The sequence below is a fragment of the Saimiri boliviensis genome, chromosome 17, assembly GCF_048565385.1.
Source record: "Saimiri boliviensis isolate mSaiBol1 chromosome 17, mSaiBol1.pri, whole genome shotgun sequence".
NCBI classification, from domain to species: domain Eukaryota; kingdom Metazoa; phylum Chordata; class Mammalia; order Primates; family Cebidae; genus Saimiri; species Saimiri boliviensis.
Window position 1 is genome coordinate 64475368 of NC_133465.1, and position 22305 is coordinate 64497672.

General features: G+C 53.8%; 1 protein-coding gene across 1 annotated transcript; it reads right to left on the minus strand.

Moving 5' to 3' along the window:
• Positions 1-1473: 1473 nt before the first annotated feature.
• On the minus strand, positions 1474-20324 carry FADS6 (fatty acid desaturase 6). The gene is made up of 6 exons (XM_039476219.2): positions 20095-20324; positions 19323-19489; positions 9070-9250; positions 7483-7670; positions 5238-5417; positions 1474-3981 (listed from the first exon to the last, which is right to left on the minus strand). The coding sequence occupies exons 1-6, from the start codon at positions 20246-20248 to the stop codon at positions 3832-3834; spliced, it is 1020 nt and encodes a 339-aa protein (XP_039332153.1). The 5' UTR covers positions 20249-20324; the 3' UTR covers positions 1474-3831.
• Between the last annotated feature and the right edge of the window lie 1981 nt (positions 20325-22305).

Consider the following 22305-nt stretch of genomic DNA (forward strand, 5'->3'; position numbering starts at 1 on the left):
GCCAGGCTGGTCTCAAACTCCTGACCTCATGATCCTCCCCACCTTGGCCTCCCAAAGTGCTGGGATTACAGGGGTGAGCTACCACGCCAGGCCTGGTTTTTAGATTTTTAATTCTGAAAAATGAAATTTTGTGACACGTAAAAATTACATGAAATTCAGACTTCAGTTTGAATATAATAAAGCTTTATTGGAAGACATCCATAATTACTTCTTTATATATTGTCTATGGCTCTATTTGTGCTTTGATGGCACAATTAAGTAGTTGTAATAGAGACCATATGGTTCACAAAACCCCAGATATTTACTATCTGGTCTTTGTTACAGAGTTTGACCACCCTGCACTAGACTATAAGCTCCAGGAGGGTGGGGACCCAATCTCATTAGAGCAAGCATCCCCAAACTATGGCCCGTGGACTGCATGCGGCCCCCTGAGGCCATTTATCCGGCCCCCTGCCGCACTTCAGGAAGGGGCACCTCTTTCATTGGTGATCAGTGAGAGGAGCACAGTATGTGGTGGCCCTCCATCGGTCTGAGGGACAGTGAACTGGCCCCCTGTGTAAAAGGTTTGGGGACGCCTGCATTAGATCTTATATCCCCAGGGCTTCACACAGGGGCTGGCACATAATGGAAGTTCATACAATCAAAAAAGCTCTGTAGAGTTCCCCATCTAGAGGCAGTATATCTGGTGTTTAAGAAGATGGATTCTAGAGTCAGACAACATTGGGTTTCAATCCGTCTTCCTCCATGCACTAGCTATGTGACACTGAGAAATTCAATCTCTCCAGGACTTTTTTTCACCATCTGTAACATACCAGGGAAACAGTAGTGCCAATTTGTTGTAGACATTAAAATCAGATGATGTAGGCAAAGATATCTTCTATAAGTGCTAAATAAACATTAGCTATTATCATCATTATCCATACATAGTATGACCTCCCATATGCCTCTGTAGATTAGACTTTAGGTCTCCGAAGAGACCCGGATATACTTCATTCACCCCTTCCACCTCCCTCACCTCTCAGGCCCCAGAAATTCCCAGTCCACATCCTCAGCAAAACAGAAAATAGAGCCTCAAAGCAATCGAGTGACTTGTTCCCAGGATACCCATGGTACAGCCAGATCTGGCACCAGGGCCTTTAGATGCTGCCCATGCCCCAGTCAGGCCCAGATCAATAACAATGAGTCATTGGTTATGTACTTGGATGGTTTTAATCATGAGCCAGGACTGTGCATTTGGGGCCTTTTCTGTCACTGCATTTCTCAAATGGAGAATTAGCAGTTTGATTAATTACCCCCCTAGACCTTAAGGCCATTTCTAAGCTGCTAATGCATTTCCAAGGAGCAGCAATAACATATAGCAAAGCGGTGGGCTGGGGAGGCGCCAAGCCTGCCTCGTGCCAAGACGGCTGCCTGGATCCAGAACTCCACTCCATCAGCCTTCTAGCAGGGAACAGATGGCACACTGAAAAGGGGTGATTGAGGACACTTTAATGAAGGAGTTTGTATACAGAGGTGTGAGCAGGGTGAAGGGAATGGAGAAGCACCCCAGGCTAGCAGCAGCTGGAAGCCACTACCACCCCAAGCCTGGAGGGAGCTGTTTGGGAAGGAGTGAGAGTCTGTAGCTATGGAAAAGGGCATCTAAAGGAGTTGCAGTCTTTGGTAAAGGCAGGCGTGATGGAGATGAGTGGGGAGTGCACCTGAAGGAACCAGTGGCCTCTGTGCAGCCGCCTACGGCCACACACACAGGAGCTCTCCCAAAGGAACCAGGCTCAGCAATGCCTGTGCCTGTAGCCAGACCCCTCTGCCCATCCACAGGCTCCCATTTGCCAGCAGTTTGTCTCCCTGTTAGCAGGGTGAGCATGCCCTTCACCCCATCCAAGGACTTCACTGGAAAACAAGGCAGTTACGCACTCAGAGACTGACTTGCATGTTCTCAGCTGGGGAAGACTTGGCAGTCTGGAGACAGTTTTGATTGTCATTACTTGAGCTCCCTGCATCTAGTAGGTAGAAGCCAGGGATGCTGCTAAACGTACTACAGTGCACGGGGCAGCCCCAACAACACAGAGTTGCCCAGATAAAATGTCCATAGTGGCCGGGCACGGTGGCTCACGCCTATAACCCCAGCACTTTGGGAGGCCGAGGCAGGCAGATTGCCTGAGCAACACGGTGAAACCACGTCTATACTAAAATACAAAAAATTAGCCGGGAGTGGCAGTGGGCACCTGTAGTCCCAGCTACTTGGGAGGTTGAGGCAGGAGCATGGCTTGAACCCGGGAGGCAGAAGTTGTAGTGAGCCGAGATCGCGCCACTGCACTTAAGCGTGGGCCACAGAGTGACACTCCATCTCCAAAGGGAAAAAAAGTCAATAGTGCCGAGGTGAGAGAACCTGTTTTCAACTAATGAGTCTGGCCTCCTGTCACAGGTCTGGCCTCCTTCTCTGTCTCTCCCTCAGCCTCCACCTGGGCACTTTCTAGCACCCTCCTAGTCCAGCCCCAGCTGGAGCAGCTCCCAGCCCTCTCTCAACACTACCCACCGTGGGCTGACTCTCAGTGGTGACCCCCAGTGCCTTGGTCTCTTCCTCTGCCCGACATTGGCTATTCCCTGATATTCCCATCTCACTCCCAGGCTGCAGACCATCCTTCCACAGCCCCACCCAGCCCTGACTTCAGGCTCTTCTATCTACACCCCACCCTCTCCCATTCCTCTCTAAGGCCATCTGTCCTCCAGACCCTGTTCCCAGAACCCCCTCCAGCTCCAACCCCCTCCCCCCAATTTTTCTCTCTCCCAATGGATTATCTTCAGGTTCACCATTTCTGAACATCACAGAACAAAGTAAACTTTGTTTGAGCTAGCCAAGGTCACATTCAAAGCTATTTATTCTTTTTTTTTTGAGACGAAGCCTGGCTCTGTCACCCAGGCTGCAGTGCAATGGTGTGATCTCGGCTCACTGCAACTTCTGCGTCCTAGGTTCAAGTGATTCTCCTGCCCCAGCCTCCCAAGTAGCTGGGACTACAAATGTGTGCCACCACAACTGGCTACTTTTTTTGTATTTTTAGCAGAGATGGGGTTTCACCATGTTGGCCAGGCTGGCCTCAACCTCCTGACCTCATGGATCCACCTGCCTTGACCCAAAGTGCCGGGATGACAGGCGCGAGCCACCTCGCCCAGCCTGCCATTTATACTCTTTCCCCAGCTCTGTCCCTGAGGGACCTTCTCCCCCCACTTCTGTGGCGTTCTCTCCACACAAAACCCACTTGCTGTTATCACACTGATACTGCGGCCGGGGAACCGCTGAGCCAGTGTCTTGCACAGGCTCCTTTGGCTGAGAATCGAGGAAGGCCTGCCAACAGCAAGCTCACCTGAGGTCCCCGGGGAGAGGGCACCTTGATGGGCAGAGCCTGAAGGAGGCAGTGGCCAAGGCCATGTGGGGCTCTCCCAGTGCCAGGGAGGTCACAGGCGAGGGAGCTGACCCTGCCAGGTGGCCCCTGAACAGGATCCCTCCTTGCCCTGTCACCTCCCCTTACCCCTACCAAGGCTGAGGTGAAGCAGTGGGAAGGACCCAGCTCTTCAGTCCTGAGATGGAGCTGCTGAGGTCCAGACTGACCAGCATACACAGCCACCATCACTGCTCCCCGCAGACGCACTTCAAAACCCAGAAAAGCAAGCAAGGCAAGTGGCCCCCAGACCCCAGGCCTGATCACCCCGCCTCCCAGTCTGTCCAGTGTCTCCACCCTCCAGGTCCGCCACCAGCCACTGAGCCACAACCCCTGGGCCAGCGGCAGTAGGAGGGCTAGGGCCAGGCCAGGCAGGAGTGGGGTGGCTTCCCTGGCCTCATTGCAGCCCCACAAGCTCAGTGATCGGCGGGGCCTGCACCATGAACTCCTCATAGCGCTGGAGAAACAGCCGGAAGCGAGCCAGGTACGAGTCCTCATTGTATGGTAGCTGCTTCTCACGGAGGAACTGGGACACCACAGGCTTCACCTGGGGGACAGGAGAGGGCAGGAGAGGGGCCTGTGAGCTGGGTCTGTGGGCAGGTCCATCACCCCATGGGGGGTGTCTTCTTCCCACCCCCAGCTCCTGTCTGCCTTGTTCCATGATTCTCCGGAGGAGCGGAAGGGCTTAAGTCAGAGAATTCTTGTCCCCACCCAGCAGAAGAAAGGAGTGGCTTCTTCCTAACATCCAGGGATCCTGACTGCATGACAGCCCTCCTTGGCACAGGGGGCTAAAAACCAGAGCTCCCTTTTACCAAGCACCTACCATGTGCCAAACATTTCAGATCTATTTCTCCATTTCATCCTCAAAGCCTGTCAACATAAGCCCTGCTACTCCCATTTTACAGAAGAGAAAGCTGAGGCCCAGAGGCATTCAGTTCACTTGTCCAGAGTCGCACTGCTATTAAGAAACCTGGGAGCCGGGCGTGGTGGCTCAAGCCTGTAATCCCAGCACTTTGGGAGGCTGAGGCGGGTGGATCATGAGGCCAAGAGATCGAGACGATCCTGGTCAACATGGTGAAACCCTGTCTCTACTAAAAATACAAAACATTAGCTGGGCATGGTGGCGTGTGCCTGTAATCCCAGCTACTCAGGAGGCTGAGGCAGGAGAATTGCTTGAACCCAGGAGGCAGAGGTTGCGGTGAGCTGAGATCGTGCCATTGCACTCCAGCCTGGGTAACAAGAGTGAAACTCCGTCTCAAAAAAAAAAAAAGAAAAGAAAAGAAAAGAAACCTGGGTATCTCTGATCTGAAACTCATGCTGCTGCAGATACACTGGCTGCCCTTCCTAGGTGACCTCTGACCAGGCCAGATGGGGAACTTGGCGTTCAGGTGAATCCTGAAGGTTCTTCCCTCCCCCTGCTACCTTTTATTTATTTATTATTATTTTTTTTTTTTGAAACAGGGTCTCACTCTGTCGCCCAGGCTGGAGTGCAGTGGCATGATTATGGTTCACTGCAGCCTCAACCTCCCCAGGCTCAGGTGGTCATGACTCAGTTTCCCAAGTAGCTGGGACCACAAGCATGTGCCACCACACCCAGCTCATTTTTGTATTTTTTTGGAGAGACAGGGTTTCACCATGTTGCCCAGGCTGCTCTCGAACTCCTGGGCTCAAGCAATCAGCCCGCCTCGGCCTCCCAATGGGCCAGGATTATAGGCATGAGCAACCCCGCTGGGCCAAAGAATCTTCCCTTCCACCCTCTAACGGTCCCTTCATTCCAGCGCCCCCAGCCCAGACCTCGACTACCTTGAGGCACATGTTGTCAGAGAGCCTGGGGAAGAGGTGGTGTTCCACGTGGCAGCTGATGATCGAGTGCCCGAACGCCCAGTCCAGCACCGGCAGCCGGGCCAGGTTCAGCACCCCCAGGCTCATCATGTGGATCCGGCGGGGCTTGTTGTCCCGGGAGAACATGGGCAGCCCAATGTGCTGTGACAGACACGTGGATCACGCCAGGCAGCATGGACCTCCCCACCCCATGCCAGGTGTCCTGGGACCTCGTGCTACCTAGAGGGCTCTTCTGTCCCCTACCACCTGGTGGAAGGGCCCCTAGCCTGGTTCCGATGCTGACCTTGTCTCCTGCACTGAGTCTCATCATTCTCTGCTCCTCCCTCCCCATCTGGACAGTTGGTCTTAGCCCAGGCACCTCTCAGGGCATGTGGTTCCCTCATGCTCTCAACTGCCTACCACTCACTCCTCACACCTTTGCCTCATCCCGGAGAGACTCTTCCTGCTCTGTTCACCAATCAAGACCCTACTCGTCATTCAAGGTCAAGTTTCACAGGCAGTGTCAAGTGCTTCCTCTGCCAGGTGCTGTCCTAGGTCGGGAACTCAGAGGTGACCAGGAGCCTCGGTGGATGCAGGACAGGACACAAGTATGGGATTAAGTAATTAAGTAGTTAACAGCAGCTGTGGTAAGTGCTGGACAGGGAGGTACAGGAAGCGCTTCTCTGGCGCCTTCCCTGGGCAGGGAGCAGGGAGATGTCCCCGTGGAAATGACGCCGGAACTGGATGCTGAGCCCTGGCCTCCCATGAAGAACTCCACCTCCAGTGCCTTCATCTGCCTGCCTTGGGGCATTCACTGGGGCTTTTATCTCCTACCACGTGGGCATCCGTGAATGGAGGGAGGCATGCCGACTGTGTTGAGGAGAAGCTCGATTCTTTTTCATTTTTTAATTTTTTTAGATGGAGTCTCGCTCTGTACCCCAGACTGGAGTACAGTGGTGCAATTTCGGCTCACTGCAACCTCCGCCTCCCAGGTTCAAGTGATTCTCACACCTCAGCCTCCCGGGTAGCTGGGATTACAGGTGCTCACCACTACGCCCAGCTAGTGTGTGTGTGTGTGTGTGTTTTGAGGCAGAGTCTCACTCTGTTGCCCAGGCTGTAGTTCAATGGCATGATCTTGGCTCACTGCAACCTCTGCCTCGTGGGTTCAAGTAATTCTCCTGCCTCAGCCTCCTACCCTACCCAGCTAAGTTTTGTATTTTTAGTGGAGACGGGGTTTCACGCCATGTTGTCCAGATGGGTTTTGAACTCCTGACTTCAGGTGATTCTCATGCCTCAGCCTCCCAAAGTGTTGGGATTACAGGCATGAGCCACCATGCCTGGCCATTTTTGTGTTTTTAATAGAGACGGCATTTTGCTAGGTTGGCCAGGCTGGTCTTGAACTCCTGACCTCAGGTGATCCACCCACCTCAGCCTCCCAAAGTGCTGAGATTACAGGCGTGAGCCACCACGCCCAGCAGAGAAGCTTGCTTCTTACCTGAAATCAAAACTCTTGAATGATCCTTAGAATTGGTGAGGGGAGGTGGGAGGGGAGCACTTACCAGAACTGCTGTTTTTTTTTTTTTTTTTTTTTTTTTTTTGAGGCGGAGTTTCGCTCTTGTTACCCAGGCTGGAGTGCAATGGCGCGATCTCGGCTCACCGCAACCTCCGCCTCCTGGGTTCAGGCAATTCTCCTGCCTCAGCCTCCTGAGTAGCTGGGATTATAGGCACACACCACCATGCCCAGCTAATTTTTTGTATTTTTAGTAGAGACGGGGTTTCGCCATGTTGACCAGGATGGTCTCGATCTCTCGACCTCGTGATCCACCCGCCTCGGCCACCCAAAGTGCTGGGATTACAGGCTTGAGCCACCGCGCCGGGCCCAGAACTGCTGTTAATGACTTAATCCCCTAATCGTGTCCTGTCCTGCACCAACCGGAAGCTCCTGTTCACCTCTGAGTTCCCGACCTAGGATAGCGCCTGGCAGAGGAAGCACTTTGACACTGCCTGTGAAACTTGACCTTGAGTAACAAGTAGGATCTTGACTGGTGAACAGAGCAGGAAGGGTCTCTCCAGGACGAGGCAAGGGCACGGTGTGACGACAGTGAGAGGGAGGATGCCTCATCCCTCAGGTGGCTCCTCTCTCCTCACCCTAGAGTCTAGCCTGCAGTCAGGGCCCCTGGGGAATGCTCCCCTTAGCTGCCCAGTGCCCAAGTTGGGGTGGCCTCACCTGGAAGATGTTGACATGGAGGTAGGGGTGGGCCAGCAGGGATCTGGTGACGAACATGCAGCCCAGGGCTGAGCTGGGGCTCTTGAAGCCTGACACGTTCAGGAGCAGCCAGTAGTGAGAATAAAGGCCCAGAGAAACCAGGGCCAGTGTCCGCAGGGCCGTCCCCAGCTCCACCTTCCTCAGCCGCTCTGCAGGAAGAGGCAAGACATAGAGGGAGGTGACAGGCAAGGCTCCGATCCATCAGGAGCAGCTCCCTGCTAGCTCAGGTGTGCTAAGGCAGTGGCAGGGGACTAAGTGTGTTCAATTCATACTCACAACAGCCCTGAAAAGCAGGGTCCCCCACTGTGTGGATGAAGAAACGAGGCCAGGCATCATGGCTCAAGTCTGTAAACCTGGCAGTTCGGGAGGCCAAGGCGGACAGATTGCTTGAGCCTAGGAGTTCAAGACCAGCCTGGGCCATATGGCAAAACCCTATCTCGATCAAAAATACACACAATTAGCTGGGCATGGTGGCACACACCTGTGGTCCCAGCTACTCAGGAGGAGGCTGACCTCCTAGGCTCAGGTGATGCTCCCACCTCAGCCCTCTGAGTAGTTGGAACTACAGGTGTGCACCACCTGGAGTGAGCTGAGATTGTAGCACTGCACTCTGCAGCCGGGGCAATAGAGTGAGACTCTGGAGGCGGAGGAGGGGGGTGAAGAAGAAAAAGGAGGAGGAGGAGGAAGAGGGAGGAGGAGGAGGAGGGAGGAGGGGAGGAGGAAGAGAGAGGAGAGAGGAGAGGAAGAAGAGGAAGAGAAGGAGGAAGAAGGAGAAGAAGAAACAAAGAAAGACAGAAACAGGAAGCAATCTGATGAAGGTCAAGCTGTGGGATTTAAACCCAGAGCTAGCTGCTCCCTCCCTCCTGCTCCCTCCACCGTACAACATCGCTCCCCAGACATCAAAGCTGTTCACATGAAGCATTATTTGTGCAAGGCGGCTGCAAAGCACTTTTTTTTTTTTTTTTTTTGAGACAGAGTCTAGCCTGTCACCCAGGTGGAGTTACAATGGCGAGATCTCAGCTCACTAAAACCTCCACCTCCTGGGTTTAGGTGATTCTCCTGTTTCAGTCAGCCTCCCAAGTAGCTAGGACTACAGGCCCCTGCCACCACGCCCAGCTAATTTTGTTGTATTTTAGTGGAGGGGGGATTTCCCCATGTTGCCCAGGGTGGTCTCGAACTCCTCAGCTCAGGCCATCCACCTGCCTCAGCCTCCCAAAACACTAGGATTACAGGCATCAGCCACTATGCCTGGCCCCTGCAAAACATTTTTATACCCAGGACCTCATTTTCTTTCACACCAAACTTGAGGAGCAGGTAGAGGATCCGAGGCTCAGAAAGGTTCAGTTATCTGCCCAGGGTCCCCAGCTAGTAGGTGGCAGAGCCAGACTTGGCTCTGGGTCCAAGGCTCTCCCTACCCTGCCAGGCGGTCTCAGCAAGTCTCTCTCGGGCCTTCCTCTACAAGCTACCTCCATGAAGCCAGGCAGGCAGCGAGAGCAGAGGAACCAGGTCCATGCAGGGCACCCCAGACCAGGCTCTCTTGGTACTCACCGACAGCCACCAGTGGCGTGGCGACAGGGAGGAGGAGAGGAGCAAGGAACATGTAGACGTAGCGGTTGAGGCAAGGCAGCCTCCACGTGCTGGAGTCCCCCAGCCCCACCACATTGGTGTAGGCATGGTGCATCTTGACATGCCCGTGTGTGGCGTGCTCTGCAGTGAAGGCTGTGCATACCTGGAGGAGGAAGCCAGAAAGGATGCTGGGGTTCGTGTCAGGCACAGTGGGTCAAGGCAGAACCTCTGAGAGCCCTGAGAACACCCCTCAACCCCTGCATGTCCAGGGCCGTCCTCCATCACGGCCTCAGCTAATCAGCTTTGACCATCAACTCTCAGGGATCTGTCACCACGGAGGGGCAGCCAGTCAATACAAACATGTCCATTTGGCGAGGCTCTGCAAAGCCTTTGGGGCTGGGAGGCTGGAACCCTGGAGTGCCAATCGGCCAGTGACTACCCAGGCTGTCGTGACTGGAGGCCCTGCAGGTGCTGATCCCAGCATCCACTGCAACGATTTTGTGTGCGTTTCTCTGAGAAGCATCTGCTGCTTCGTAACACTGAGCACCCTGAGCCTGGAGCAGCAGCCAGGAGGGGCAGCAGGAGTTGGGTGAGAGTGCAGGGACACCATCCCCTCAAGAGTCCACAAGGTGGGGGCGGTGCCCTGATGGGGACCCGAGAGCGTCTCCCTAGAGGTGACTCTTCTCCAGCATGGATCCCCGGTGGGATGCTCCGAAGCCACTCTGAGCAGCAGCGCAGCTCTGACTCCTAGGAGAGCAGTCAGTCTGAAATGCAAAATCCACACTAAGGTGTTTCTTAAGCAGATATATGCAAATGGTATGCAGATGTAAGCCTCTTCCAATATTTTATCTAGGACAGAAAATGTGGCTAATTTTATTGAAGACGCTGCCTGACTATTTCTGGAATGGCGTGAAAAATTTCCCAATACCACTCATTTTGAGCCAGGTAAAGACAGCGGGACGCCCCCTGCGGAGGGCTCACTGCGCCAGGCTCAGCATCCTGCATGCACACACTTCCCAAGGGAGGTGGGGGGTGACCACATGCTGCTGAGTTAGTTGGAAAGTGGATGGTCTTGCTGAAAAAGATTATCTGTTTTTATTTTTATTTTATTTTATTTTATTTTGAGACGGAACTCACTCTGTTACCCAGGCTTGAGTGCCGTGGTGAAACCACAGCTCGTGGCAACCTGCATGGGAAACAGATGCTCGATGCCACAAAGAAAAATTAGCACTGAGACAAAGAATCTTGCAGCGACACAATTTTCACTTCCTGGACTGCTGGAAAGGTACCCTCCTCACTAGCCATCTTGCCATGAGAGTGCAATGAACAAAGGAAAGCAGACAAGTTTATCCCTTACGAATTTGGGGTCGTCCTTACCGCTGTGTCTCATCTCCGTTGGCTGGAGCCAGACCTCACAATCTAAACTAAAACTCGATTGGCAAACAACTTAAAACTTTTCTAAACAGGAGAAAGCAATGGTGAGCTGGGACATGCCTGTGAGCATGTCCAGCACAGATATTTTGGCTAAAGTACAAGGACATAGAATATACTGTGTGCCTGTACAAGCATGGCATGTCTAACAGCTACATAGGATAGGGCTTAACAAACAGTGATTTGCACACATATTCTTTAACAAGAGAGGAAACTTTAAAGAGAAAATTTTCTACTTCCCACACTCTGCCTCCCGGGTTCTCCTGCCTCAGCCTCCCTTGTAGCTGGGACTACAGATGCCCACCACCACACCCAGCTAATTTTTGTGTTTTTAGTAGAGATGGGGTTTCACCATGTTGACCAGACTGGTCTCAAACTCCTGGCCTCATGTGATCCACCCGCCTCGGCCTCCCAAAGTGCTAGGAATACAGGTGTGAGCCACCGCGCCTGGCCCAATTTCTTCTTTCATGCAGTTGTTTGTTCATATAAGCATTGTCTGACCACTGTTGGTGCCCAGCACCATGCTACACCTATGGGGTTCCCAGGGCCTTGTCCCTGGGAAAGGGAAGAGAATGCCCTCAGTGCCATTTGATGGGCCCAACGCTGACCGTACGGGGCCTGCTCCCATGAGAATAAGGTGCTCTCAAGGGCTACTCTTGCTGTGGCCCTCACCAGAGTCCCTCTCTCATCCCGAAGGTGGCTAAAACATGGCTGCATTCACGCAGATCCCGCCCCAGGGCCAGCCCAAAGAGTTCCCTGGGGACTTGCACCTGGAGACTTTATTCTCCCTGGGCAAGACAGCCAGGTGGAGCAAATAAAAATACAGGATGCCCTCTGCATTCTGAATTTCAGATAAACAACTACATGGAATATCTGGGATATACTCGTACAAAAAATATTGGTTGTTTGTCTGAAATTCAAATGTATCAGTGTGTGTTAGGCCATTCTGGCATTGCTAAAGAAATATCTGAGGCTGGGTGGTTTGTAAAGAATAGAGGTTTCATGAGCTCAGGTTCTGCAGGCTGCACAGGAAGCTTGGTAGGGAGGCCTCAGGACGATCACAATCATAGCAGATCATAATCACGACAATCGTGGCAGAAGTCCAAGGGGAAGGCAAAGAGGGAGCAGGCAGTGACATGGTGAAAACAGGAGCAGTGGGACGGGACCAGGGGTGGGGGTGCCACACACTTTTAAGTGACCAGATCTTTTTTTTTTTTTTTTTTTTCCTGAGTCTCACTCTGTTGCCCAGGCTGGAGTGCAATGGCGTGATCTCAGCTCACTACAACCTCATGCCCGGCTAATTTTTTCTGTTTTTAGTAGAGACAGGGTTTTGCCATGTTGGCCAGGCTGGTTTCGAACTCCTGACCTCAAGTGATCCACCCGCCTTGGCCTCCCAAAATGTTGGGATTACAGGTAGGAGCCACTGTACCCAGTATGAATGCCCAGATCTTTTGAGAACTCACCCTCACTCTCACCAGGACGACACCAAGGGGATGCTGCAAACTCATTCAGGAGAAACGCCTCCATGATCCAATCACCTCCCACAAGGCCCCGCCTCCTCCCACGGTTGGTGCAGCAGCAACAGCTGACCGCTGGGGTTACTGCCTTCGTTGACAAACTTGGGTTTACCTGCCTGGAGACAAGTCTCTCTCGCACCAGCAGAACTACCGGTACTTCCAAAACCAACTCACCTGACCTGCAACTCAAAAGCTTTTTTTTTTTTGAGATGGAGACTTACTCTGTCACCTAGGCTGGAGTGCAGTGGTGTGATACCAGCTCACTGCAACCTCTGCCACCTGGGGTTCAAGTGGTTCTCCTGCCTCAGCCTCCCAGGTAGCTGGGATCACAGACGCCTGCCACCACACCTGGCTAACTTTTGTAGTTTTAGGAGAGACAGGGTTTCACCATCTGTGCCAGGCTGGTCTTGAACTCCTAACGTAGTGATCCACCCGCCTCACCCTCCCAAAGTGCTGAGATTACAGGCGAGAGCCACCACACCCGATGAAAGGCTTTTCTTAAGAAAACCTACATTTAAAGATTACATTTCAAACTGGGATTTAGGTGGGACAAACATCCAAATCATGTCACTGGACATTTTATATTTTACCTAGAAAACCTCCTGCTGAGGTCTGTGGAGCCTCAGAGGCCCCCAGCATTCTGGAGCCAGATGTGAAGGGGCTGCTGATGTCCTGGGAACCAGCAAGAGTCTAGAGAGGGGAACAGAAGCTGCGCGGATCCAGCCCGGAAGCTCTCCTGCCAGGCCAGCGCTGCCCCAGACCGTCCTGCAACCCCTCCTTCTCATCCTGTCCATTCCTGCTGCCCGACAATCTGCACCTCCTCCTCCTCCTTGCTGATCCCACCTCGACAACCTCCACCTGAACCTCCTCCTTGAACCCCATCCCTGCCCTCTGCCCTCACCATCTCTCGGCCTGTCCATGCCAACAGCCTTCGGCCCGTCTCCTGCCTCATCCACCTCAAATCCAATAGAGTGACCCAGTTAAAACCCAACACGGCATCATAATTTCACAACTATGGTTTTAATCCTGTAGGGTACTGTTTGTGTAAAAACTAAAAGAGGGGCCAGGCACAATGGCTCACGCCTGTAATCGCAGCACTTTGGGAGGCCAAGGTAGGCAAATCACTTGAGGTCAAGGGTTCAAGACCAGCCTGACCAACATGGGGAATCTCTACTAAAAATACAAAAATTAGCCAGGTGTGGTGGTGCACGCCTGTAGTCCCAGCTACTTGGGAGGCTGAGGTAGGAGAATCGCTGGAACCCAGGAGGCAGAGGCTGCAGTGAGCCGAGATCATGCCACCACACTCCAGCCTGGACAACGGAGTGAAACTCTGTCTCAAAAAAAAAACTAAAAGAGGAAAATATTAGAGAAGAACATAGAAGAGAGTGACAACCTGCAGCCGTCATCTCCCAGAGGAAACGGGTCATCTTCAGAAAGGGGCAGGACGGAGACCTCTCCTGATGCTTTTTGAATTCTGAATTACGTAAACACATTACCTATTCAAAAAATAAGTTAGTTATAAAAACTACCAACTTAGATGACCACCTTGGGCCACAAGACCAAGTGCCAGGTCTTCTGCCTGCCACACGCCTCCTTTCCCTCTCCAGGGTCCCCGTTAGATTCTGGCGACCCCAGATTCCTGAGGGTCCCTCATGCACTGTGCCGATGCCCACAGCCTTCGTCCGCATATTTGCTCTGTCTGAAGCCACCTTCCTGCTCCTTAGTTTGGCCAACCCTGTCCTGGCAGCATCTCCCCTGGAAACTTTCCCCCGGGCTTTGCAGCCCTGCATGATACACATTTGGGACTCGGCACTTCTTCTCAGGCGCTGTCCTGTGCACTGTAGGACATATAGCAATGTCCCCGGCCATTCACAGTAGATGCCAGTAGCATGCATACCTGCATACCCCAGGCTTTATTATTATCACTATTATTATTTAGAGACAGAGTTTTACTCTGTCGCCCGGGCTGGACTATAGTGACGAAATCATGGCTCACAGAAGCCTCGAACTCCTTGGCTCAAGCAATCCTCCTGCCTTGGCCTCCCAAGTAGCTTGGACTACAGGTGCACACCACTACATCCAGCTAATTTTTGTTTTGTTGTTTTTTAGAGACAGGCTCTCGCTCTGTTGCCAAGGCTGGTCTCAAACTCCTGGGCTGAAGTGATCCTCCCGCCTCGGCCTCCCAAGGTGGTGGGAGCCACCGAGCCTGGCCCACACCCCAGTATTAAAAGTCAAAAATATCTCCAGACATGGCCCAATGTCCCTGCCCTGCTCTTCCCACCCCCAGCTCTCAGAGCCTTCACTCCACCCTGGTTTATGCCCTCATCACATTCTGCCTGCCCCGGGCACCTACCAGCTGACGTGGCATTGCACAGGTGGCTTAACCTCCCAGATCAGGGTTTCCTCATCTACAAAGTGAGGGTAATAATAATTTCACCCTTGAAGAGGGTATGACTATGAAATGAGGTAATTTCAGGAAGCAGGAAGATGCAGGAAGCAGCCAGTAAGTGTTAGCCAGTGAGATCAGGATTTTTTACTATTTTAATGTCATTTGTATGTGTCTCTTGGAGCTGGGACACACACACACACACACAGTACTAATGTCCATTTCCTTGGTTTTGATATTGAACAACACTTAGATAAATGTAATTATTGGGAGAAACTGGATAAAGGCTATACCAGACCTGTTTTTGCAAGTATATATATATATATATATATATCTCCTGTTTTTGCAAGTCCTGTGAACCTATAATTATTTTAAAAATAAAAAGGGTTTTACAAACTTATATTTCGTACTGCAAATCTGAGTTTTCCCTCTAAATAAACATTAGAGATTAAAAAGATAAGAAGTCATAGTTGAACTTAAGCAACAGCCCTCCAGGTTTGCGTGGGAACAGGCAGAGAGAAGGTTGAAGAGACAGCCCGGAGGATAATGGCCACATTGAACTCCTGTGAGAAGAGAATGTTCCAGGATCATGACTAGGCTGGGAGTTCCTGGCCCTGTTTCCACCCCCACAAGAGGCCTGAAGGAAGGCGATGGCGTCCCCTATGAGGCACCCCTCCCCCAGGGCCGAGCTCCTGTCCAGCAGCGCGGAGACACCACCAGAGCTTAGGAACCGGCAGGGCCTGTTCCCTCCCACTCAGGGGAGCATCCTGGATTGTGAGTGACATGCAGGAGAGTCCCCAAAGCCGTCTGATTTCAGGAGCTAATCCTTCCCAAGCTTCAGGGCTTAAATTACGGGGACCTGCCCACCCCACGCTGCCCCCCACCTTCCTGTGGCCATCTGAGCATGGTACAGTCCCCTTCACTGGCAGTCCCTGAGAATACGCCTGGCAGTCCCCACGGTGACCCAGGACAGGGCTGGGCAGGTACTCTCACTGGGCAAGGCCAGGGTTATCAGAGGCAAGAGAGAAGGTCAGGGATAGAACTTTCCTATGGAGAACAGAAACGGAGCTTCAGAGGTTGGATACTTCGGAGAGAAACAACAGCCTGGAGCGGAAGCCTCCCCCTCCAGCCTGTCTGCCCCTCCCCCAGATCCCATGGCCCAGCTTGGAGCTGGCAAACCCTGAGACAATCCCAGCAAAAGCTGAGCGCCCAGTGATACTCAGTTAATGCCTGAGGCTGCAGTATTTGCCAAACACCAAAAAGAACCTAGGTCTGTAGGCTACATTATTCTGCAGCGATGATGTCTCCTGAGCGTCAAGGTTTGGGAAGAGCACAGGTACCCCCCAAGGAAGGATCCTAAGAGAGAAGACACCAAGATGTGGGAGGAGAGTCAGAGATCTAGGAAGGGTCCCAGGGCATCCTCTGAGGTCCTAGGCAGCAAGAACTTGTCCTCTGCGCCCTGCTGAGGCCCAGAGGACCCAGCATCCGATCCTCCAACGTATACAGAGCTCTGTCAAGCTTTGCAACCTTGCAGTTAAAAAAGCAACAACAACAGGCCGGGTGCTGTGGTTCATGCCTGTAATCCCAGCACTTCGGGAGGCCGAGGCAGGTGGCTCACCTGAGGTCAGGAGTTCAAGACCAGCCTGGCCAACATGGTGAAACCCCGTCTCTACAAAAATACACACACAAAAATAACCAGGCGTGATGGCAGGTGCCTGTAATCCCAGCTACTGGGGAAGCTGAGGTGGGAGAATTGCTTGAACCCGGGAGGTGGAGGTTGCAGTGAGAAGAGATTGCATCATTGCATTCTAGCCTGGGCAACAGAATGAGACTCTGTCTCAAAAAAAAAAAAAAAAAAAAAAGACAAACAAAGCAAACGAACAACTGCTAACCCTTTCCTTGCAGCTGACCACATTAACTCCAGAGAAAGAAAGCGACGATCACACTGGTGAAGCCTGTCAGGATCACGCCCTCCGTTACGATCTGCACTGCTACGTTTAATCCACATGCTGGCCTCATGAGGGGGGTCCTGTTATTTCTCCTGCTTATTAGGTGAGGAAAGTGACACTTAAATGTTGAATTAAGTAACTTGCTCAAGGTCAGGGCAGCCAGTGGGCTGAGATTCCAGCCACTGTAGAGAGCCAGAGTAGCCCCCGCTCTCTGGGGGGATCAGCAGCAAGGCTGCTGTGAACTTGGAGTGAACTCCAGATAAACAAAACCATAATAGGAGGATGTGTATGTCTCGGAATAGAACAGAGACAGGCCTGGAGAGATAACCAGCTTTCACTGACCTTGCTGCAAAAAGTTGTTAGCTGAAGTATTCGAACTGAAGTATGAGAATTATAACCACAGGCTGTTCTAAGTAACTGCAACCTCCCTCTGCTATGTGCTTTGGAAACATATAAATGAAGTACTCTTGAGACAGGTCAGCCAGAGAGACTGACATCCTCACACCCCGGACCACCTGGGCCAGCTTTCTCTATGTCTATGCCTGTGTCTTTCTTTATCCCCCATGGTTCCCTTGTGCAGCGTGGGATGCAGCATGCGCCAGAAACCACTGCTTCAAAGGCTGGTCTTGAACTCCTGACCTCAGGTGATCCGCCTGCCTCGGCCTCCCCAAAGTGCTGGGATTACAGGCGTGAGCCCCAGACACTGTCCTCGACACCACCCTGCCTGGCAGGCAGGACCAGCACCTCCTCCGGCACTGAACTTCCCTCACCGATACCAGCCAGATTGGGAAGACTGGTCCACCCCTTCCCTGACACTGGGGCTGGGCCCTCCCAGAGGGTAACTGGAGCGAAACTGTGGGATGAAAAAACTCAAGACGCATCCCATGTAGGTTAGTCGGAGGCTTGAGTGATAAACTACTCAGGCCCTGTTCCTCAGCCCACTGCAGCCCACCAGCCGGGTGTCACACCACATGAGGCTGGAGCCAAGCCTTCCCTCCCCAGCTTCCAGGGGGCTCGCAGGCCTGGACCCAGTTCCCTATACAACTGCAGGGTCATCGTCAACAAATAGTGATAGAAGACCTAGCAAGAGCTCAGGTCTCCAGAAGCTGAAGAGTCAAAGAGTCAAAAAGATGAAGCCACCAGGCTTATGGGGAAAAGACAGCATTCACAAGCAGAATGCAGCCCGAAGGCTACCTGGGTATCTCCTTCGTGCTGGGTTTTGGGTGGAGAGCTCCAGCAGAAAAGCCCAGGAAAGCTTCTCAGAGGAGGCGTCCTCGGCCTCCTGCCTTCATTTGGCACACATGATAGCTACTATGTGGGCATAACACTTTGGTGTTGTGTATCAGATTCACCTGCGGAACTTGGTGAAAACACAGTGGCCCAAGTCCACTTCTCTAGCAAGCCTGGGCCTTCAGGTCATTCTGCCACCAGACTCCCTCCCTCCTCCTGCACCCCGATCCTAGGGGACACAGGGCAGAACACACCAGTCCAGACTCTCTGGTTCGGGTGGGACCCTCCATCCTGCAGTCACCTGGCCACCTCCTGCTGTCTGCCACCGCCAGTCCACTCTGCCCAGCCATGCGCCCACCGGCTGCTGCAACAGAGCCAGCGCCACCACCTCCGCCACCCCCACCCCCACCCGCAGCCCGGCCGGGTCTCGAACACCAAAGTTTGAGAACCTCTAGGTTAGCTCTGTGCAGTAAATCCCTTACAGACAAGCAGTCCCAAAGTCTCGGTACCTGCTCCTTATCCTCAGCTGCCTCCAGGCTCCTGGCACTCGGTATAGCTTTTTTTAAACAATGGAAACAGCTCATTCAGCCCCGTGACCCAGCGTTATGACACAGTCCATGTCACCAGCACAGTCCAATGTCTCCCTTGCCTCTCTGTGGATTACAAACTTGGCGGGCAGCTGACCCAGACTCCAGGGCCTGGCCGGTGTCTAAGAGTCTGGCCAGGACCAATGCTCAGGGCTCCCAGGGAAAGGAACTATCTCAAAATTGACCCTGAGGATCAGAAGCCTGTCGGTTCCTCTTGTCTTCAGCACTTTAGATGTGTGTGCTGGTAAGAAGGGCAGGGACGGAGAAGGCACAGGGGATACGACAGTGCTAGGTGAGAAATGCTTCATCCACTCAGCTGAGTGGGTAGTATTATAGATATACAGATATATGTGCGTAGATAGTTATATAAAGTCATGTAACTTTATAAAAACTTAATAATTAAGTTATTTGGTCACAATAACCAGTCCTTCCAGAAAAGATTTGTTTCTGGTCCCGGCTTTCCTATTTATTCATTAGGTGTGGCCATTGATTTATTCAGGGGGACCATCACCTGGGTGGCCAGGCGACGGTGTCCCTGGAAAGGAGGAGGGAGCAAGTTCAGCAGAGGAACTAGAGAGGCTTGGAGACCAGTTAAGAGAGAAAGACAAGCTGGTCAGAAACCTTTGCCTTCCTGGCCTTGCCCAAAGGTAGGAAGGCCAAGGCAGAACTGGCAAGGGGTGGAAGAAGAGAGGGCAAGGGTCAGGTGAGGTGGGTCCTTCCTGGAGCTGACCCCAGGGAGCAGGGGGCTTCTCAGGAAGGCTGGGCCATGGCCCGGCGTCAGAGGAGCAGCATCTGGAGTGAAGGGCCCCTCCCCCCCACCCTTCTGTCAGTGGTTCACATTTTAAACCCTGATTGCAAAACCTGGAGGCCCCAGTGGTTGGACCTGTGGGCCAAGACAGTCGCATAGTCATCATGCAGTTTTCTACCATGGGGCGCAAACACCCTCTCAAGGGCTTGGAGAAGTGCACAGACACACTGTAGTGCGTACTGCACACGTGGACCCGCGTACCATCAGCCGCCGCCACCTGCCCCTCGGGCACACGCACAGCTGGACCTACCCACATGCTTGCACAGAAGAAAGAGGTTGCCCACATGGTCCCAGCAGCTGCTCACATCCTCCTTCTCCCAGGCTCACCTCCACAAAGAAAAGCAGCCAGATCTTGCTCCAGCGTTTGGACTCCGTCAGGGCCCCGTGAGTGGCCAGGTGGCTACCTTTGACAGTGAGTGTATAGTGGCACACACCCAAGACGGTGATGCCCGACGAAAAGACCAGGGCATTCTCGGAGCGCAGGCACAGAAACCCTGCGTGGGGAGGAGGCAGGGGACCGAGTCTTTCTCTAGTTCTGGGTGATCTGGGCCCAAACACTTCAACCCCTACCCTGGGAGCCCAAATTAAAGTGGACCAGGCTCCGGGGGCTGCCACAGGCTGGGGGCGAGGCAGGTTCCACTGCGGCCTGAAGGGGACCAGGATTGCCCCTCCAGTGGTCCTGACTCTCCCATGGTTTCCTTCCTGGGCCCCCAGCCAAAGCAGTGAGGGGGCCTCAGGTACCATGGGTGTTCCAGACCAGAAAGGGGCCAGGGGAAACTCCCACCCCGTCTCCAGTCACATCTCATCCCTCCCGCCACTCCCACCCCCATCTCGACTTTCCCTTCCACCACCCTCCTGCCATCAGACTCCGTCCCTCCTCCTGCGCCCCGCTCCTAGGGGACACAGGGCAGGACACACCAGTCCAGACTCTCGGGGTTGGTGTGACCCTCCATCCTGGGGTCGCCCGGCCACCTCCGCCTGCCTGCCGCTGCGGGTCCACTCTGCCGGGCTGCACTCCCAGAGCCCGCGCCGCCACCTCCGCCGCCCCCGCCCCCCGCCCCGCAGCCCGGCCGGGTTGCCAGGTCCTCACGTTCCTCACCGGCCGGCAAGGCGAGGAGGCTGAGCGCGAGGATGGCGCAGTCCACGCCGTGGCGCTCCCACCAGGAGCTCGTCCTCACCACGTCCTGGACCAGCACTTCCAGCTGCCGCAGCAGCGCCTCGCCCCCCTGGGGCGCGCTCGGCGCGGGTTCCATGGGCTACCTGGGCTCCGTGGGCCCCGTGGATTGCGTGGGCTCGGGCCCGGCGCGCACGGAGGACTGGAGGACGAGGCGGGTGTCTGCGGCACAGGCGAGGCGGGGCGGGGCGGGGCGGAGTCACGAGCCGCCTGGGGACACCCGCCCACAGGGTCAAGGTGCTAGACACCCTGGCTCCTCTGCTGTGCCCTCCGGAGACCCGGGCCCGGCCCCGTGCGGGACCCTGGCGGGCTGCACCAGAACCGCCGCGGGGGAGGATCCGGAGCCAGCCGCCGGGAATGGGGGCGGGGGTGGGTAGGGAGGCCACCCTGCGGTGAGACCCAGTCCCAGGTAGTAGGGACAGAGGCGCCAGGGGCACAGAGACCCCAGTGTAGACCCCACCCAACCCCCCAACCCTCACCAACTCCCGGCCACATGCGGAGGGCCTTCCCTGACCTCCGACCTCAAATAACTCCCTGAGTTCCCTTGGTCCCTGGGGTCTGTCCGAGCCTTCCCCTCCCCCGACCCTGACTCTTCTTAGTGGCACTGAGCTGCTGCTTCCACACGTCACCCACGTGGCACATGCCTTTGTATGTCTCTGCCAGCAGGCGGGACCCTCGGTGCTGCAGAGGCCTCCTCGTTTTTCCCAAGCTCTGGCTTACCTGGGGCAATACCGGGCACACAAACATCTGGGAATTCCTGGGACAGAAAGTTCAAGGACTCACTCCCCTGCCATTGCCCCTCCCCATGGGTCAAGGGGTGAGAGGTCCCCTCTGAGTGTGGCTTCAGCAGAGGTCACCCCAGGGGAGCTGGTTCTTCAGCCCAGTCATGTTTTGGGTGAAGGGGGGTAGCTATGGGGAAAACACATCCAGAGGTCATGGTTCTGGGTGGGCAGGCGGGCCCAGCTGCCATTCCAGTCCCTCAGGAGTGCCCAGGTCGGAACCCAGGGCCGGGGCCTCAGGCGAGCCCTCTGAGATCTGGGAGCCACAGCTGCCACAGCCCCTTCCCATCCGCCCAGGTCCACACCCCGCACTGCTGGAGATGACCGTGGTCCTCAGGGGATAAGCCTCTGTCCGCTGCGAACTCCTCTTCCCTGCTCCTGAATACCCTTTCTCTTGTCTTTTTCCTTTTACTTTTTCCCGATTTCATATTGAAGTCTCATGACTTAAGGGGTCTGGTAGGGTGGGGACGTGGGCATTTTTACCAGGAGACCCTAAGGAAAGAAAAGTTGGAGGAGGCCTGTCAAGGACCCTAATGACTTTGATTCCTTTTGAGTCCTTTCCAGTGTTTTTCTTCAGGAATTCTTTTTCTCTATCATTTTTTTAGAGACAGGGTCTCGCTCTATCACCCAGGCTGGAGTGCAGTGGCGCAGTCATAGCTCGCTGCAGCCTCAATTTCCTGGGCTCAAGTATCCTCCTCCTCAGCCTCCCCAGGAGCTTGGCACACACAGGAGCACGAAGCTCGGCTAATTACGAATTTGTATGAGCTTATCCCTTTCATTCTTTATCAAAGGATAAGGTCTGTTTACCAGCTCAGTATTCTAAGGGGCTGACAGTTTAATAAACCAAATCTCACCTCACAGGTTACCACTGACAGTCGCATACTGATGAGGTTTCATGGATTCCCCACATCCCTCAAGGATGGCATCATCTAAGGCCAGGTGCAGTGGCTCTCGCCCGTAATCCCAGCACTTTGGGAGGCAGAGGTGGGCGGAACACTTGAGGTCAGGAGTTTGAGACCTGCCTGGCCAACATGGTGAAACCCCGTCTCTACGAAAAATACAATAATTAGCCGGGCGCGGTAGCACATGCCTGTAATCCCAGCTGTTTGAGAGGCTGAGGCAGGAGAATCGCTTGAACCCGGGAGGCAGAGGTTGCAGTGTGCCAAGATCGCACCACTGCACTCCAGCCTGGGTCACAGAGCAAGACTTCATCTCAAAAAAAAGAAAAAAAGTGAAAAGAGTTTAAGTTGAACACATGCATACCCTAGATATATACTCAACAGAAAAGCAAAGAAACATACACAAATATTCATAGTGGCATTACTCAAAAGATAACACTGGGAACAATCAATAAACT

Excerpts from the sequence above, each read along its gene's own strand:
- FADS6 (XM_039476219.2), bottom strand. The coding sequence starts at position 20,248 with ATGGAACCCGCGCCGAGCGCGCCCCAGGGGGGCGAGGCGCTGCTGCGG. Across the intron at positions 5,418-7,482 it reads TCCATGTCAACATCTTCCAG|CACATTGGGCTGCCCATGTT; the intron begins GTGAGGCCACCC and ends TGTCTGTCACAG. Across the intron at positions 3,982-5,237 it reads CTGACAACATGTGCCTCAAG|GTGAAGCCTGTGGTGTCCCA; the intron begins GTAGTCGAGGTC and ends CCTGTCCCCCAG.